This window comes from Colias eurytheme, chromosome 17, assembly GCF_061535395.1.
Source record: "Colias eurytheme isolate Ceu_HAF_F1 chromosome 17, ilColEury1 Martin Lab GWU primary, whole genome shotgun sequence".
NCBI classification, from domain to species: domain Eukaryota; kingdom Metazoa; phylum Arthropoda; class Insecta; order Lepidoptera; family Pieridae; genus Colias; species Colias eurytheme.
The window spans coordinates 3,373,224-3,390,657 of record NC_142996.1 but is presented as its reverse complement, the minus strand read 5'-3'; the positions used below and the strand labels follow the sequence as shown (position 1 = coordinate 3,390,657).

General features: G+C 32.7%; 2 protein-coding genes and 1 non-coding gene across 3 annotated transcripts; 1 reads left to right on the top strand and 2 right to left on the bottom strand.

Moving 5' to 3' along the window:
• Nucleotides 1–727: 727 nt before the first annotated feature.
• LOC149901114 (uncharacterized) lies at nt 728–2,497 on the bottom strand. Its single transcript, XM_090111389.1, has 7 exons — nt 2,422–2,497; nt 2,215–2,297; nt 1,779–2,129; nt 1,514–1,657; nt 1,291–1,403; nt 1,059–1,202; nt 728–925 (listed from the first exon to the last, which is right to left on the bottom strand). Exons 1-7 carry the CDS (start codon nt 2,495–2,497, stop codon nt 787–789), a joined length of 1,050 nt encoding a protein of 349 aa, XP_089967515.1. The 3' UTR covers nt 728–786.
• Nucleotides 2,498–11,739: 9,242 nt separating this feature from the next.
• On the bottom strand, nt 11,740–11,858 carry LOC149901113 (5S ribosomal RNA). Its single transcript, XR_016457708.1, has one exon. It is a non-coding gene; the product is annotated as a 5S ribosomal RNA (ribosomal RNA).
• A 1,760-nt stretch (nt 11,859–13,618) lies between these two features.
• Nucleotides 13,619–17,128, top strand: LOC149901112 (uncharacterized). The gene is made up of 7 exons (XM_090111808.1): nt 13,619–13,940; nt 14,407–14,522; nt 15,256–15,354; nt 15,532–16,059; nt 16,144–16,256; nt 16,439–16,582; nt 16,974–17,128. The coding sequence occupies exons 1-7, from the start codon at nt 13,757–13,759 to the stop codon at nt 17,116–17,118; spliced, it is 1,329 nt and encodes a 442-aa protein (XP_089967934.1). The 5' UTR covers nt 13,619–13,756; the 3' UTR covers nt 17,119–17,128.
• The last annotated feature ends 306 nt before the right edge of the window (nt 17,129–17,434 follow it).

Genomic DNA, 17,434 nt, shown 5'->3' with positions numbered 1-17,434 from the left:
CTTAATGATCTAAGATTATAGCAAAGCAAAGTATTCTATATTACATTCAGCAAAATATTATGTACAATTAAATACCAACAATTATTATTCAAATATGTATATATAAAAAATGGAAGTATAAACTACATATCTGAAATTTCGAGCTGTAACATAAATAATATAATATGTTTGATCTTTACTAAGTTTTATTATTATAAGCTATTCGTATAAAATTCATTGATCAAGTGAGATCGATCTATAATATATTATGAGAAATAAGAAATAAGATCTCTGATTAAATAAATATACGAGTTTTTAAACTCTTCTAAGGATATCTAGGGATATAGAAACAAAGTATCAATTAAATTAAGTATTTATTAAATATATCACAATGATAGAATTAAGTATTAAAACATTATCTTATAAACTTCAGTCACTTAATTAAAATTTAATAATCACTGACATGCATTGCATAAAAATACGAGCGTAGTCCATTTGGGAAGCACCTTGGGCATACAATTTATGTAAGTACATAGTTACGATACCTGAAAAAGAGAAAAATATTTTCATTAAATTAGAACGTAAGATTATGATGATATATTATATGGAAAAGAAAAACACTTTTCACATATTTTAACAAATCTCCACCGAAACATTGTTTAAGTAAGGTACATAGTTTAAAAACTATGTCTAAGTTATGTACTATCTACAATGTAAAATGTATGTTTCAAATAACGTAGTTACCTTGACTTAAATAGTCTCCTTCATTTGGCGACCTATATACAAATATATTGTTGATTTTGTTTTTCAATTTGAATAGTATGAATCATCCGAATCATCCGAGGGCGATATATTCTCCTTTTTTAATGATTTTCGTTTTTTCTTGTTCATTTGTCTGCTGCGAAACATTTTACTTTCATCGGCACATTTCGTTGTGATGCTTGTTCTGCAAAGAGATAAAAATATTATTGATATCATGATGTTTGTATTTAATTGACACAAAAAATGAACGAAAACCATCATTATCACATAATTTTTTATATTGCATATAATTGTAAAGTATTAACTGGAATTTTTACCTTACTACATTTTCTGGTACACTACATCTTTCGACTACAGTTTGAACAATATCATTGACTAGAGCAGGGTCCAATTTCTTTTTCGCGGGCTTATCCGGAAACGCTGGTGATCGCTTCCCCGTAAGAGAATGTGTTGCCAGAACACTAAAATAAAAATATTTAACAATGAACACTAACGAAAATAATATGACTTAATTTAAATCATCTATTAAAGTTAACGATGTACACGTACTTGCGTGGGAAAACTGCCGTTAATAATTTTCTTGTAGCATTAGTGTAAGAAGTCCAATCCATATGTTTCAAGAGGCGAGCAGGTACTGATGCATTGCCATCGCCAATGGAAACCTTAAAATTAACGTACCATATAATTATTATTTTCATTGAATATTTAGTGCAAAAATTATTTCAAAATTTTCTAAATCAATTTCGAATAAAAATATAAACAATAAACATACCAAATCACCACCAGTCTTAAATTTCGAATTCTTTGGCTTTAATGGCTTTTTTACACTTGAATCAGCCTTAGATATTTTAAACTCGGGATCGTAACGTTCAGATTCTTTGCTTTTCTTCGGCGTAATTTCACAATCTGATGAATCCTAAAAATTAAAAGAATTTTTTAACTATCTCACAAAAAAAACAAATATAGCATTATACGTTAGGTAGTTATATATACGTACTATATTATCTACAATTTTTTAAATATAATTAAAGACTTACGTTATTAAATGTGGTATTAGTACTGGTCCTTTTACGTTTGTATGTTTTTCGCGTATACGATTTCTTCAAACGCTCATCGCTCGAAGAGTCCGAATAATTCTCATTTGAATCTCCCGCGGATAAAGTCTCCGAACCTTTACATTTCAACTGTGTTTCTAATACTTCAATTTTACCACATAGCTCCTTTATAATGATCTCCATTTTTTGTATCTCAGGGAGTCTACATTCTATGTCAGTTTGAGTGCCTTTCTCACAAGTCTTCACCTTTTTAACTCTTTGTTGAACTTCTGGTTGATACGGCATATTTTGGCGCTTTGGCGTACTGGTACTTGCAACTTGGCAATTAAACGACTGAAAATAAATTAATATATTAACTGTACATCCAATTGGTGATTATAAAAACGAAAAAAAAGTTAAAAATAATTAAAGGACAAACCTTTGATGTAATAAGGCTGTTAAAAAGTTTTGAGATAGTTGTAGGTCCTTCCATTTCGTCAATACCACGGGACCAATGATCATCTGAAAAAAATTTAAATAATTAGAAAAAATCTTTTTACCGTAAGTTAATATTGAAATTATTAAAAGTTTCTAATTACTTAAAATAACCGTTGTATTTAAATTATTCAAAGTTTATATTACTTACATCCATTGCGATGTATAACTTGCCGATTTCCCTGAAGATCCAATAAGGCTTGTGCGGCATCGAGTTCAGATTTCATTGTAGATTATTGCTATAATAATTATTAATATTTAGTAAACAACACACTTATTTGTAATTATATAAAACATATTTGTAATCTGACTGGCTAGAAACTTTCCAGTTACAAAGATCGTGGGTACACCAAAAAGGAACCTCGACTGACCAAAATTCGTAAAATAAATGAGCCGTTAAAATAACAATTCATAAGGCAAAATGTGCAGTTGTAAACCAGTGGACTTTTTCATTTGTTTCACTTCAGGTATAAGTTAGATATTGTGATCCTACTGGCATGTGCCCGTAATACATCTATTGTATGCGGGCACAAAACTACCTGCGTACTTGCATTGTTTACATTACTTATCCTATTGGATTTGTTCCTATTGTCTAAATAACCAGTTTTACAAATGACCGATAGATAATTAACAATTATCATGTCCAATGACGCACAAAAAATGGTAGAGTATAGAAAAAATGCGCTTTAAATTGATTTTTTATTTTATTTTATGTTTTTCATTTCGTATTTAGAAATTGAACTTAGGTACTTAAAGTTAGTTATATTTGAATGCCCTAAATCGAACTATCACAAAAAAACTAAAAGCAAAAACCTTTTTTTTTCTTATTAAATATAAAAAAATACCAGAACCTAAACAAATTACTATAAATTTCGCCTAAATATTTGAAAAAAAAAAGAAATAACATTTTTATTGAAAATAACTACATAATAATTAATTTAAGAAAGAAAGAAAGAAAAAAAGCTTTATTGCCAACAAAAACTAAGACTATCTTAACTTAAAAAGTAAACACATATTAGGCAATCGGAACAGACTCAGCCATGCTGTGGGCTAACACCCGAACAGCGCTGATTTTCAGTCTGCCCGCGTATGTCCTACATTTATATAAATACTAATAAAAAATTACATCTATAACTGTTCCTATCAATAAAAATAAAAATAAAAATTCATAAATACAACTACATTCTACATATTGTGTACATATATGCATATAATAAATATTATAAAATAAACAATATTAATAGATATTTAATATACTTATATAGATATTTAAATAATTCAGATAGATAGGTGGGTACATGATATAAATATGTATGGATATATATGGATGGTAATATTGGTAATCAAGAATTATTGTTTTACCTGAGTGTTGAGTCTGTTGTCTGCTTGTTCAAGAGTATCTTTTTGTATTTAAACTTGAATGATACATAAGACATACTAAGCTTTAAGGGTGGTGGAAGGTCGTTCCAGATCTTTGAAGCAGAATACTTGAATCCACCCTTAAAACCTGACGTGTGGTGTTTCGGTATGATTAAGGCATTGTCGCTTCTACCTCGTGTATTTTTCGTATGGTACTCTTGAGTCCATGTTAGTTTTTTATAGAGGTAGACAGGAGCCCCAGTGTGCACCAGCCTATGTACCAGACCTGCTAAATGTAACTGCCTACGACCCGCCATCTTGAGGATTTTCTGGCTGTTCAGGTAGGGTGTGATATGCGCACGCTTTGGTATGGCGAAACAGTAACGAGCGCATGCGTTCTGCACTCGCTGAATTGCTCGCTCGGTTTTGGCGTACAGGCGGGGGCCGTAAACAGTATCGCAGTAGTTAAGATGCGACAAAACCAATGATTCTGTCAGCATTACTCTGACGCTCTCTGATAGATCCTGCCTAAGACCATACAGTACTTTCAGTCTGTAGAAGGCATTTCTGATTGTGATGCTTATGTGATCCTCATATTTAAGCTGCCCATCCAAAATCAAGCCGAGATTCCTAACCTTATCCACTCCAACTAATGGTGCATTATTAATTTTTATATTAAAATGAAGGTTTTTTATTTTTTGAATTTGATTTTTTGTACCTAGGATTATGTATTTAGATTTGGACGCGTTAAGAACCAGGGCGTTTTGTTTAGACCATAACGACACTCGTTCTAAATCCTCGTTAATGTGGCGTTCAGTGTCTGTAGAATTCTTGGAATCTATAGGATAATATAGCTGTGTATCGTCGGCATATAAGTGTACCTTACCGTGTTTAATGTGTTCTATGAGATCGGCAGTATACAAAGTGAACAAAACCGGGCTGAGTATAGAGCCCTGAGGACAACCACGCGGAGTCGGTTCCGTTCTCGAGTATTTCAAACTACCCTCATTTTCGGTAACGACAAACTGCTTCCTATCCGACAGATACGATTTGAACCAACCACAAGAATTTGCATTGACACCGTAATATTTTAATTTAGCTAACAAAAGTTCTTTATCGATGGAGTCAAACGCACGAGTGAAATCCAGCAAAATCATAATATTACCCATTCCGTTGTCACTATCTGATATGATGTCATCCGTTACGTGTGCCAAAGCTGTAGCTGTGCCATGCTTCGCTCGAAAACCAGACTGAACATTTGGTAAAATTTGTTCACACTCTATAAATTTGACTAATTGGTTACATACAACTCGCTCAATTATTTTTGATAGTACAGGTAGTATACTGATTGCGCGTAAATCTTTCAGTTCCTTTACCACAGATTTTTTTGGCAGAGGTTTTATTTTAGCGATCTTCCAAGCATCCGGAAATGTTTGGGTAAATATAGAAGTGTTCACCATTAGCGTAATAATTGGAAGAGTTACCGATAGAGTCATCTGTATCATATCAACAGTAATTGTGTCATGACCAGCCGCGTTAGTTTGAATACCTGAAATTATTTTTTTAACTTGCTCTATTGTACATGGTTTAATGTCAAATTTATTGATGCCGAAACTGTTATGTTCATAAAATTTAATTAAATTTTTATCTATAGTTGGGTCTCCGGGTACTTCTAGAAAGAAATTATTTATAGCATTGGCGTCGTTTAGATATTGCGGTATATTATCTGTTTCCCTATTTTTACCAGTAATCGAAATTTGACGAAGAAAATTCCACATTGCTTGAGGATTACGTTTATTGTTATTCACATACTCAGTGAAGAAAGCCGTTTTTTCTCGTCTCATTGTACTAATGACGGAATTACGTAAATCTTGGTAATAGCGATAGTGTGCGGCATTTTTTGTCTTTCGCGCTCTTATTAGAGCTCTATCTCGCAGTAACATCATTGACCTGACCGTATTTGTGACCCAAGGACGCGGCGATGAATTTATCTTAAATTTCTTCAATGGAGCATGTTTATCAAACAACCTATTTAACAGTTGGTTAAATATGTTTGTCATATCGTTCACATCTTTCGCATATTGTACCGAGTTCCAAGGCAAGGTAACTAAATCTTTATTAAAATCATCTAAATTTATTTTTTTTAACAATCTCGTAAATTTATATTTCAGTGGCGGTTTTATTTTTTTTATTTTACATTTAAAGAAAATGAAAGCATGATCACTGAGGTCCTGATTGTGTACAATGTTAATACTTTCACAGACGTCTGGGCTGTCGGTAATAATGAGGTCCAAGAGAGTTTGAGATGTTTTTGAAATCCGAGTGGGTTCCTTAACTAGTTGATATAAGTTCTGCTGTGTCAAAAAAGAGAGGAACTCATTCGCTGCTCCCTTATCTGCTCTCGCTAAATCAACATTAAAGTCGGTCAGTAAGAAAATGTGAGTGCAGTATCCGAATGCGCTCACAGATTCACTAAGAGCATCGATAGCGGCTGCAACTCTCACGCTCTCAGGTCTGTAAGCAGTACCAATTGCGATTCGCCCCACGCCAGCTACCGTCAGCTCGACCCACATCTGTTCCAAAACAGCAGGAGGGTGTGCTCGAGTTCGTACTCGCAAGCCTTCACGGATATAGAAACCCACCCCTCCCCCTCGGCCTCCGAGGGGACGAGGTGTGTTTAAGAATTTGTATCCAGGCATGGTGGGAGCAAACTTCTCCATTCCCTCCTTGGTCCATGTCTCATTGAGAGCTAAGACGTCTAGACCATGAGTTTCCAGCATCACCTGTAATTCCTCACAACCTGTAAAAAGAGACTGCACATTCAGTAGTCCCAAGATCAAATTAGTGTTCCGTTTATTATTCATAACAACAATAAATCATAAATCATAACCAAGCCATTGACATAACCGAATAATAGTGAAAAGAAAATAAGACCGGGGTTCTTGGGATGTATATATAATATTATTATTTTTTTTTTAACAGAAACCGAATTAAAACTTTGTTTGGTACCAAGCGTGTGGATGTAATAATCATTAAAAAGTATATGTTTTGTTGTCTCATGTGATTTGATGAATTGTAAAATGTTAAAAATTTTATAATAAAATATGTAAAAAAATTCAATATTATAGCGTTTAAGTAAAAAGTTGCTGTGGTGGTTATTTGCTAGGAATAGGAACTTATGTTTTGTCGATAGTATTCGAATAAATTGAATGTACATGGCAATATAATACATACAATTAATATACATATATAGAATAAATAGTAATAGAGTATAATATTTTAAATTAAAAATACATAAGGTTATATCCAAACTGCTACGTGAAAATATTATCATTATCATAATAAAAACAAAAGCTGTGGAACTGACCCAAATGTAACATAATAATATCTTAACAACCAAGCTACAATAGAAACATTCTACATTATTATTTAGACGACTTCTGACATTAAGAACATAACTACATAATAATTCTACCAAACAATAATCAGTATAAGTGAAAAGTTTACATAAATAGAAAGACAAAATGTAACATAATAATATCTTAACAACTAAAGCACAATAAAAACATTCTGTATTATTATTTAGAAGATTTCTGACAGTAAGAACATAATTACATAACAATTCTACCAAACAATAATCAGTATTATAAGTTAAAAGTTTACATAAAAAGAAAAACAAGATGTAACACAATATCTTAACAACTAAAGCACAGTAAAAATATTCTGTATTATTATTTAGAAGATCTCTGACAGTAAAAACATGATTACATAAAATTCCGCTCAAAAAACAATCAGCATAAGTTATAAGTTTCCATAGGATAACATTAAGAAAAAATATGTTTATAATGACATTGAAATTGGTACATTCAGTATTACAACTTAGAACAATATTACTTTTTAACCGTATATAATTTATTAAGTGATAGGTAATGTATTCGCATAAAGAATGCAAGTTGTATTTATATCTCAAACAACATCCGACCGAAAAATTTGGTCTATATCTTTTTCAGTTTGAATGCAATACGACTTTGTATTACTGTCGCGACGGGCATATATACGACCACCTCGTGTCCAAGTGTAACGCCAATTCATCATTGAGCCCTTCTGGCGAGCCAAATAAAAAAGTTTGCGATTATAACGAGTTAAATGTTCATTTATGTAAAAACGGCGGGGCTCCCCGCTGAGGTTAGTACCGGAGGTGTCGGCCCCGCGGTGTACACGTGCTGCCCGTAGTAAATCATCTCGTAGTGATCGTCGCGATAAGCGTAGTACGATGGGGCGCGGGCGGGGGGGGCTATTAGAAGTATTGGATAAAACATCATCTCGAGTACGACGCGTCCCAATTCGCTGCGCACTGACAATGTCGCGTTCCTCCAAAGTAAGGCCGATTTTGCGTGCGAGTGTCATAGAAACATGTATGAGATTTTCACCACCCTGTTCTGGAAGACCTGTTATTTCTAGATCATTGAGTAGGTTAGCCTGTTCGGCTTCATTGGTGCGTCTTTCGAGCTGCGCAACCGTTTCAAGCAAGGTGTTATAGTTTTCAGTGTGGTTTTGCATTGTTACCATCCGATCTTCTAAACTTGAAATTCGGTTCTCTGCCTCATCGAGCCTTTTATTAATTTGTAAAATCGCGGAGGACAGTTGTGACATATCCCGGCGAAAATTGGATAAATCTGAACGCAAAAGTTTAATTTCTTGCATCAGCGATGGTGTGTTTTGGTGTGTATCAGCGTCCATAACAAGATCATCTTCTTGAGAGCATAAAGTGTCGGCAGGTTTTGTAAGTGTTACTTTACAATTATTGCAGTGCCATTTCGGATTAAGTCGCGATTTAGGACTCAAACACTGCTTATGAAATACAATACCGCATTTATTGCATTTGACGCCATCTGTTGCCGCATAGAACTTTCCGCAAGTAGAACACTTATTAGCCATTATTGATATTTTATCTCTTTGACTTTCAATGATAGTTACGTTGCAGTCCGTAAGATGTCAGTGATACAATGCTAAATTCTTAGTTAATTGTATTTTATTAGTTATTGTAAAACTATATTATCTTCAGATGATTATGAACGGTTTTTGAAACTATAAGGAATATAATAAACTCGGCGTTAGTTTGCTTTGGGAAAGTTCAATCAAAACAAACAAATAGTTGCGGGTGTAACGGCTTGTCAAAATCAGCTGAACGAACAGATGATTTGAAAATACACTTATGAACAATGATATTATATATAGAAACAAGAGGTAGATACGTCATCAACGCACTAAAACTGATTCCGTGAATTGGTCCTATTTGGGACCAATGCAATCAGTCAGATTGTCACCGGTCCCAGTGAGCGCATGTGCCTATAGGTACATTAAAGTTGTCGAAAATGCCTTCCTGTGTGTTCAGAAAGTGCACGTATTCGTGCAAAAAAATAAAGAAAGATAAAGGAATATCATATCACAGCAAAATATATTAAATTATTACAGTTTAAGAGTAAAAATAACAATTTACAATTCTTTATTAATGACACTTGCTTGACACGTGTATTGAAATAATGAAAGGGATAAAACATTGCTTCAATCACTAGTGTGACAAAGCTAGCGTACACTGTGTTCAAAGATTATCATGTAGATACGATTATTGAAAATAGAACGGTTATTTTATTAATTTCGATTTGGGTAAATACTTGATTAATTTTATATTTAAATCCACACAGTGCATATAATTAACAAATATATCTATTTATTATATACAATGAAATCGTGATGGCAAAAATGTTTGTTTGCAAAAATGATGTTGAATATACGTATACATTGAAGAAAAGATTATCGCTACTGACGAAAAAGGCTATTTGCTTTTCTGTAAATAGCTATTGAACATAAATTTGATTTGTGTTTTAGATAAAAAAGGCTTATTCTTCATCCTTTCTTTTATTTCATCCTTTTTTTTCATCTAGGCACCACTATTATTATAATTATCCTACAAGTTGGAGTGATGACCTTGTACGGGTTTCGGGAACTGCCTTGAAACGAATAGCGTAAGATCGGTCCTTATGGAGTTCTATAAGGAGGACTATATGCAGTATGCTCAGCAGTGGGTGATTATCGGGTGAAATGATGATGACTTAAACGAACACCACAGCTAGTAATAAATACTTAATACAGTTATATCTCCAAAAAAGTTTTTTTTTTTTTCATTTTAATACGACATCATAATAATCATAAAATAGTAAATGAAATTGTCACATTTATTTACTTGTGCAGGAAACCTAACATCTATAACATTGAACCTTCTGTGTCGTTTATCTATGCCAATTACCATGGCAACTGTTTGTTTATTTATATTTAATTGGTGAATTCTTATGACTTTTGCTTACACCTGCGCGGAAGTGACAAACTATCTTTGTCTTTTTTATTTATATCATTTTATTAGAGCCATCTCTCTTATACAGTCTGTCAATGTAATAAATTAAGTAAAATGAAAATTGTATTTGTGTGTGCCTGACACTGCATATGAAACATTTTTTTTTGATATATTGTGAGTATATAACGTATCTATACATAAAATATCATTGCTTATGAAGCACAATTCACTGCACACATTTAGTAATTAACTCAGTATACTTCAGTCGGTACGAAGTAACACCAAAATTCGGCACTTTATTTAACTTGTAATGTCCAAAATATAAATTTTCCAAATAAGTGAAAGGTGTAAAGAAATACCCTTTACATAGTTATAGCACTGCAGACTTATAATCATATTATGTATACTGGTTATAGATATTCTAATCCCGCAATACTTAGTTATTATATGTATTAAAAATTAAATAAAACAAAATATTTAAAACACATATACAAGTAATATCCAAATATGTACTCACTTTATTTCCACTGCACTAGATAGTACACGATTTAAGTAGGTATATCGATTATCGATAGACCAATAGCTATGCGAGCTTCCGAATTTTTTAAGTTCTTTACACTCCAATAAGTTGGAATACACTGACCCAAAATTGCAAATGAGTTAATTAAATTACCTCCGTGGAGGGGTTGTAGAAAAAAATACCACGCTTTTTTCAATTGTTTCCCTTATCTTAAATACTAGTCCCGAACATTTTATAATCCTATTGTCTTTTTGCTTTGTTTTATTGCTATAATCCCTAAAGAAGCTTATGGGCTTGTGTAATATACTTTTTTTTTGTTTTTTTCCTTTACCTATTCCAATAGGTTCATTGAAATTTATTTTCAGAATCTTATAGATTAATTATTATTTCTAGAAGCGGTTGCTTAGTTTCCTGTTATACCTGTAAGATTTCTGTAAGACTTTTTCTTTGTGGCATTAATTATTGTATCTCAGAATAATAAATAATATATTAATTAAAGGTACCTTTAAAATTATTGCAGAAGGTTATAAATTTATAAAAAATATCGATTATAAATTAAAAATCAAATCCTGAAGGTTAATTTCTCTATCTTTGGTTAATATTCTTTAAAACGTCGAATATGTATTAACAATAATTTCTCCGTTTGTTCTCATTTTCAATGTTTTTATTTTTAATTTGAATCTAGTGTGTGTCAGAGTAGAATATTATACTTAACTACTTATTCGCATCGTATTTAACACAGCACGACACTGTTCAATAAAGAGGCCTAGGCTCTTATTATATTAGATGACTAATTTCACCAAGCCCGATAAAATAAAGGGTGGACTCCAATGGGAGCAGCATCCTTCCTGCCATACGCGCCTTCAACATATCCGCTTATAGTCTAGCGACTGATCGCAGATATAATAATAAATAAAAAAAAAAAAAAAATTTCAGCTTTTCTACTGTGACATAATTTATATACTTTGAGACAGTTTAACAAAGGTTATATAAATCAATACGATCGATTTTTTTTAAATATAGTGTAGGTAACACGACTTTGCATTACAGGAATATTTTTCACAGTCGCATACAGAATACAATCATATTACCTACACTTATAAACTGATTATAATATTAGGTAGGTACTTATATGAAATCTGAGGTCGCAAATAATATTCAGATAAAAAAATGTAGTTAAGTATATATAGGTATGTACATACATTTTTAAATAAGAAATTAAAATACTTGATGCAAAAAGCCAACATCACGCGGTGTTCCCAAGCGGTCACCCATCTAAGTACTGACCGCGCCCGACGTTGCTTAACTTCGGTGATCGGACGAGAACCGGTGTATTCAACGTGGTATGGACGTTGGCGATTGTGCATGTAAAAACTATACTGTACACATTTTGATGATTTTGCAGTAGGTATGTAGTAATCAGTAATGTATTAGAACCACTCAGAACTCAGAAATTATAAAAATTATAATATTTAATCCAGTCTGTAGGTATTTATGCTCTACAAAAGGTGGCGTAGAAAATGTTTTGAAACGATATTGTTTAGGTATGAAAGGTTAATCAAAATCCAAGTTTTCGACCTTGACGGACCCAGGCGCTAGCCGCCATCTTGAATTAAAGGTGCTAAAATTAGGTATATTTTAAATAACTTCTCAATTGTTTACTAAATCACAAAAGTGTCTATGAGGGGTTCAAAGAAGACAAAATTACCTACATTTTTTTCATACATGATTATTCTGTAAGTCTTAAAGGTAAAAAGTTACAAGCGACGGAAATAATAATATTTACAGAAATCATATAATTTTAATTTTGTTTAAAAATTGTACAGCTATTATTTTTTTAATTCTCTTTGATGGCCCGGGCTGGTTAATGGTGGCTTCTTCATTATCGTCGCTGAAATTTTCTGTTTCATTGTCTGTATTTTTAGTTTCCAACCATGAAATTTCGTCATCATGACCAGAAGAAATCGAAGACGCTGGAGCACGCTTTCTAGTAACTTTTTACGGAGGGGACATGGATAAGGAATCCTTAGAAGATATCCGATATGAACGATTCGTAAAGTTATCAATAAAAAGTAAATTTAATCGACGAAATTTCATGGTTGGAAACTAAAAATACAGACAATGAAACAGAAAATTTCAGCGACGATAATGAAGAAGCCCACCATTAACCAGCCCGGGCCATCAAAAAGAATAAAAAAAGATTGCTGCACAATTTTTAAACAAAATTAAAATTATATGATTTCTGTAAATATTATTATTTCCGTCGCTTGTAACTTTTTACCTTTAAGACTTACAGAATAATCATGTATGAAAAAAATGTAGGTAATTTTGTCTTCTTTGAACCCCTCATAGACACTTTTGTGATTTAGTAAACAATTGAGAAGTTATTTAAAATATACCTAATTTTAGCACCTTTAATTCAAGATGGCGGCTAGCGCCTGGGTCCGTCAAGGTCGAAAACTTGGATTTTTATTAACCTTTCATAACTAAACAATATTGTTTCAAAACATTTTCTACGCCACCTTTTGTAGAGCAGAGGCTTTTACATTTCCCCACAGACTGGACTAATTATGTTCATGCTATCAGAAACAGCGGGTTCCTTCACGAGTGAAATCGCGTGGCATAGCTAGTTAATTAATAACTCGGTACCTATTACTTACGAGTGATTAAGTAGGTATCTTTTAATAACAAGTTAATAATACCATAGTAGGTATTAAGCATTTGAATTAATCCATGTCAGAATATCCACAAAACAAAATCCCTTAGTTGATCCACAAAAGCTGCCGTTATCCGCATTACGCATAGCATTTCATTTATTTTCACAGGCATCTGTTATAAGTTGGTAATAAGAATCCAATAATTAAATGAATATAATCTTTCGCTTGTTAAACAGTACCTACCTATAGCTATGAATATAAAAATTTAAACAATCTATTAATTTGACATAATAGTGTATGCAGCTTGGTATGCAGTAATAAACAGATTAAAAATTTCAAATGTTTTAATAATTCCAAGTACCTACTTTCTTTTAATTTTTTATGACATTATTATAAATCATATATGACGTATTGTTCTGTTGCCTTCAATGAATTCTTTTGTCGTCTACGCAGCGGAGGAATAGGGCGCAAACGATATTACCGAATCCCTATCTATTGTACTTAATATTTTTACCTGAGACACCGTCACGTAACAATATCGTTCAGTTAATGTTTAAACATCGCTAGTAACGGATCATATTAATTTTTTACTTATAAAATGGCGCAAAGACTGTGGCTCCTTGTCGAATGGGTTGATGAACGTAACGTATTCTCAAATTATAGTGTTGTTAATGCTGCTTCCTTAATAACCGAAGATAATGACTTGCATACGGGAAAAATTGTTCTCGTACGGGATAGGCACAATGGTATTACCAGGAGAGGACAAGTACTACGGATATCGGGTAAGCGAGACAATTTTATACATACCTACCTTAATGTAGTTACATACCTTATTTTCTAATATATGTATATATATCTCAGTACCTACTTAAACACTTGTTCATACAAAACACTGCCAATAATAAAACTACTATGTAGTTTAGGCAACTTGATATCCGGTTTGTCGCAAGATGTCAACCGGAAGTAAATAGATAGCACATAGATAGGTATATGAAATAATACTTACGTACCTAATGCATGGCAAATGGCAATATTTTACTTTTCTATGTTCCTTGGTGGTTAAAATAAATTAAAAAAAATATAATCACTCAGAATTAATTACATAATAACCTCCTCCTTTTTTTGAAGTCAGGAATATATTTTTAAAACACGTTACAAAAATCCTGCAGTATTTTCACACGTATGCCTATATTATGTGTGTTATAAGAAAACTGTAATGTTAATATTTTCTGCATTGCATACTTTCAGATACTAAGCGATACGTAAAAGAATTGAAAGTAATGTTAGAAAGACAAGACAATCAAGTGAAGAATGTGCTATCATTATGTATGAATACAATTAAGGAAATGAAAACTGGGACATTGGTAAGTTTCTAAATTTTCGTTGTTTTACTATCTCTTAGCATAATCACAGAATTGTTAATGGTACAGGTAGTAGTAGTAGTAGTATGGCATAATGCCTCGTATCAATTGAGTTTGGGTACGTATAATATAGGAATAATATAAAATATTTGAATAAATCCCCATTGATTAGGTATAATGATTTTGGAACTACCGAGTAGGTCCGTTATTTTTAAAAGTAGGTAGGTAGGTACCTAATGTAGCTGCGCTAAGAGTCGAATCTATTAGGTATTGCCAATTTTTACTATATTTATCGATTTCAATTAATGTGTACTTAGGTAGATATTATTCTATTATCCTGCTGGCTGATTTTTACCTTTTTAATATTTACTATTTAAATTAAAGGGCAATGTCGATTTAATTTATGATATCAAGTAACAATTAGTACTCAAACGATTGCTTTATCTCTAAATCAATGGTAAACCGTATGAGTAATATCGAGTGGAATGAGATCATATTTATAGAATAACATTCACTTAGTGATAACTGGCATGTTTATGTCATGGACTATTTAAATCAATTATTTTGTAGGTAGTCAATTTAATGAGAAACTTTAACAGTATCATGGATCAATAAATTCGTCCATGGCAGTATGCACCTCTCATCCACAGTATGAGTGACGGCTTTTGGCTTAAAATATTAAATATTATTTTTCTAGAGTATACATATTACAAAAATTTCCTCCATTTATTTTCAGTATAATATGGGCGGAAATCATTCTTCTCAAATGAACTCAAGCAGTCACGTGCTACAAGGTAACAACATTGACAGCAGCGATAGTGAAACTGATCCAGAGGTTGGTGCAAAAAGTTATAATAAAATACGATTATAATAATAAATGTATGTAACTACCTAATTGAAATAAAACTCGTAAAATTTAAGTTATATTCTGTACGAATTTTCTTCAAATCGGTCGCGGTGTTCTGTTTTTTCTTGTGTATTATACTTTTATTTATGTCTTTGTATTTTTCAGGGTAACCCAGAACTTAACTTTACACAATCCTCCATCAAGTTCAATCCAGCTCAAAACCGAGCTGAATCATTCATGAATAACCCACTTATTCGTACGCTCCATGAAAAATCTCTAAACCGCCGATCCTTAGCTAGCAGCACGCCTCTTCCTCCACGACATACCAACGAAATTACAAAATTAACATTCGATCAGGCAACACAAACAGATGCCGTCCCGCCTCCCGCAGAAAAAATAGCGGAGTTAGAAGGAGTAATACAAACACTGTATAAACAATTTTTAAATTTGACGAACAATTTAGAAAGCCTCGATGCACAATCCCTTTCGACAGTCAGAACGTCAGAAGAGAGATTTTCCGAAGTTGAAGTACCACAGGGAGATGCGTCTACTTCTGAAGTCCATAACGCATCAAGCTCTAAAACCGATGAGGGTAGGCGAAGTCTTACCGGTATAAAAGTCAGGAGAGCTTCTGCGCAGACTACAAACACGTCTTGCAATGATTTATTATCTGTGGAGAATACTGTAGATATGGTAAACAATAATAAATTTATATAAAGTTTTCTCACAATATGTTAAATTTACTCATAAGTCATAACATATCGATATGTTTTATAGGTACCAATTGGAAGCGGCAAAGTGACGGTACCGGCGAGGCTATTAAAGGAAATAGATTGGACTTCGCACACATCAGCGACTAGGCAATTATTGCAAGCCGTTTTTCCAAGAAAGTAAGTTTCATACAGTTAGTAATTGACAAACCGAACTTTGCACTTACCTACTGTATGAATTTTTAATTGAGTATAGAATATTATAACGTATTTATAAAAAAATCATGTTTCTATACCGAAAGTTTTAGTAGTAATACCTAATGAGCGAAAATAATATTATAAAACTAAGTTATTTTTTTCAGAGTCTTAGCAACGCATTCGCTGACCGGTAAGCAGTCCCCGGCATTCGCTGACAAACCTGCAAAGAAATGTCTGGATCCTAATATGGTGGACGATATTGTTAACACGGTGTCTGAGCGATGCAACGTTCCCAAGAGAATAGTTAGGTTTGTGAAAACTTTTATTTTATTACGTCGGTATAAAAAATTAGAACATTTTGTAATTAAAAAAATTGGTTGTAAAGTCGGTTAACTGGCGATAGTTGAACGTGACAACGTCCGATTGTGCTTCTATGTCATTAGTTCCACGCTCTCGCTTGACCTTCAAGCCTTACATGGAACGCCTCAGGTAACGCCGCATGAGTCATGTTTTTTCGTGCGTGCAGCCGGCGCTATCGAATTATAACGTTGTCACGTCAAAAATTAAATGGTAACTTAAAGCATTTTGCCAGTTATATTTGTAGTACCTACATTTAGATATTTTTCTATCATATTTCAATAATTTTTGTTCTTTGCTTCTAAATTATTATTTTTTTAATTGTCGTTTTTATTATTTCAGAGGCTGCATAACAACCAAGTGCACGGATGAAGCCAAACTTTATCGAAATCGTCTGATGTTTAAAAACTCCCGTCAACATCAGAATCAAGAAAACCTGCCGCCATCGCCTGGGTCTTCAAATGAATGTGCAAATGCAAGAGAATAAATAAATATAATATCACCAAAATATAACAATTATATTTTGAACATTTTTAAATAATTAAGAATTGTTTTATTTCATTACTCAAACTCCTTAACGAATAACTTTTTGACAAAGCTTCTAATTTTTACCTAAACGCTTTTCATTTACAAAAAAGAACCTGTGTGAAAGTCCAAAGTTTCGGGTAGCACAAGGGTAGCACCAAGGGTAGCACTATGATAACCATGATAACCTTAAAATAACAGTCACATGAAGTAAAAATAAAATTCTATTTCTGATAAAAGATGAAGAATTATGAAATAACACACTTTATTCTTTATAG

Bases quoted from the DNA above. Each gene is read 5' to 3' on its own strand.
- LOC149901112 (XM_090111808.1), top strand. From the start codon at position 13,757: ATGGCGCAAAGACTGTGGCTCCTTGTCGAATGGGTTGATGAACGTAAC. The intron at 15,355-15,531 runs GTTGGTGCAAAA...TGTATTTTTCAG, and splicing joins ATAGTGAAACTGATCCAGAG to GGTAACCCAGAACTTAACTT. The intron at 16,060-16,143 runs GTAAACAATAAT...TATGTTTTATAG, and splicing joins TGGAGAATACTGTAGATATG to GTACCAATTGGAAGCGGCAA.
- LOC149901114 (XM_090111389.1), bottom strand. From the start codon at position 2,497: ATGAAATCTGAACTCGATGCCGCACAAGCCTTATTGGATCTTCAGGGA. The intron at 1,404-1,513 runs GTATGTTTATTG...GTTAATTTTAAG, and splicing joins TTAAGACTGGTGGTGATTTG to GTTTCCATTGGCGATGGCAA. The intron at 1,203-1,290 runs GTACGTGTACAT...TTTTTATTTTAG, and splicing joins ACGGCAGTTTTCCCACGCAA to TGTTCTGGCAACACATTCTC.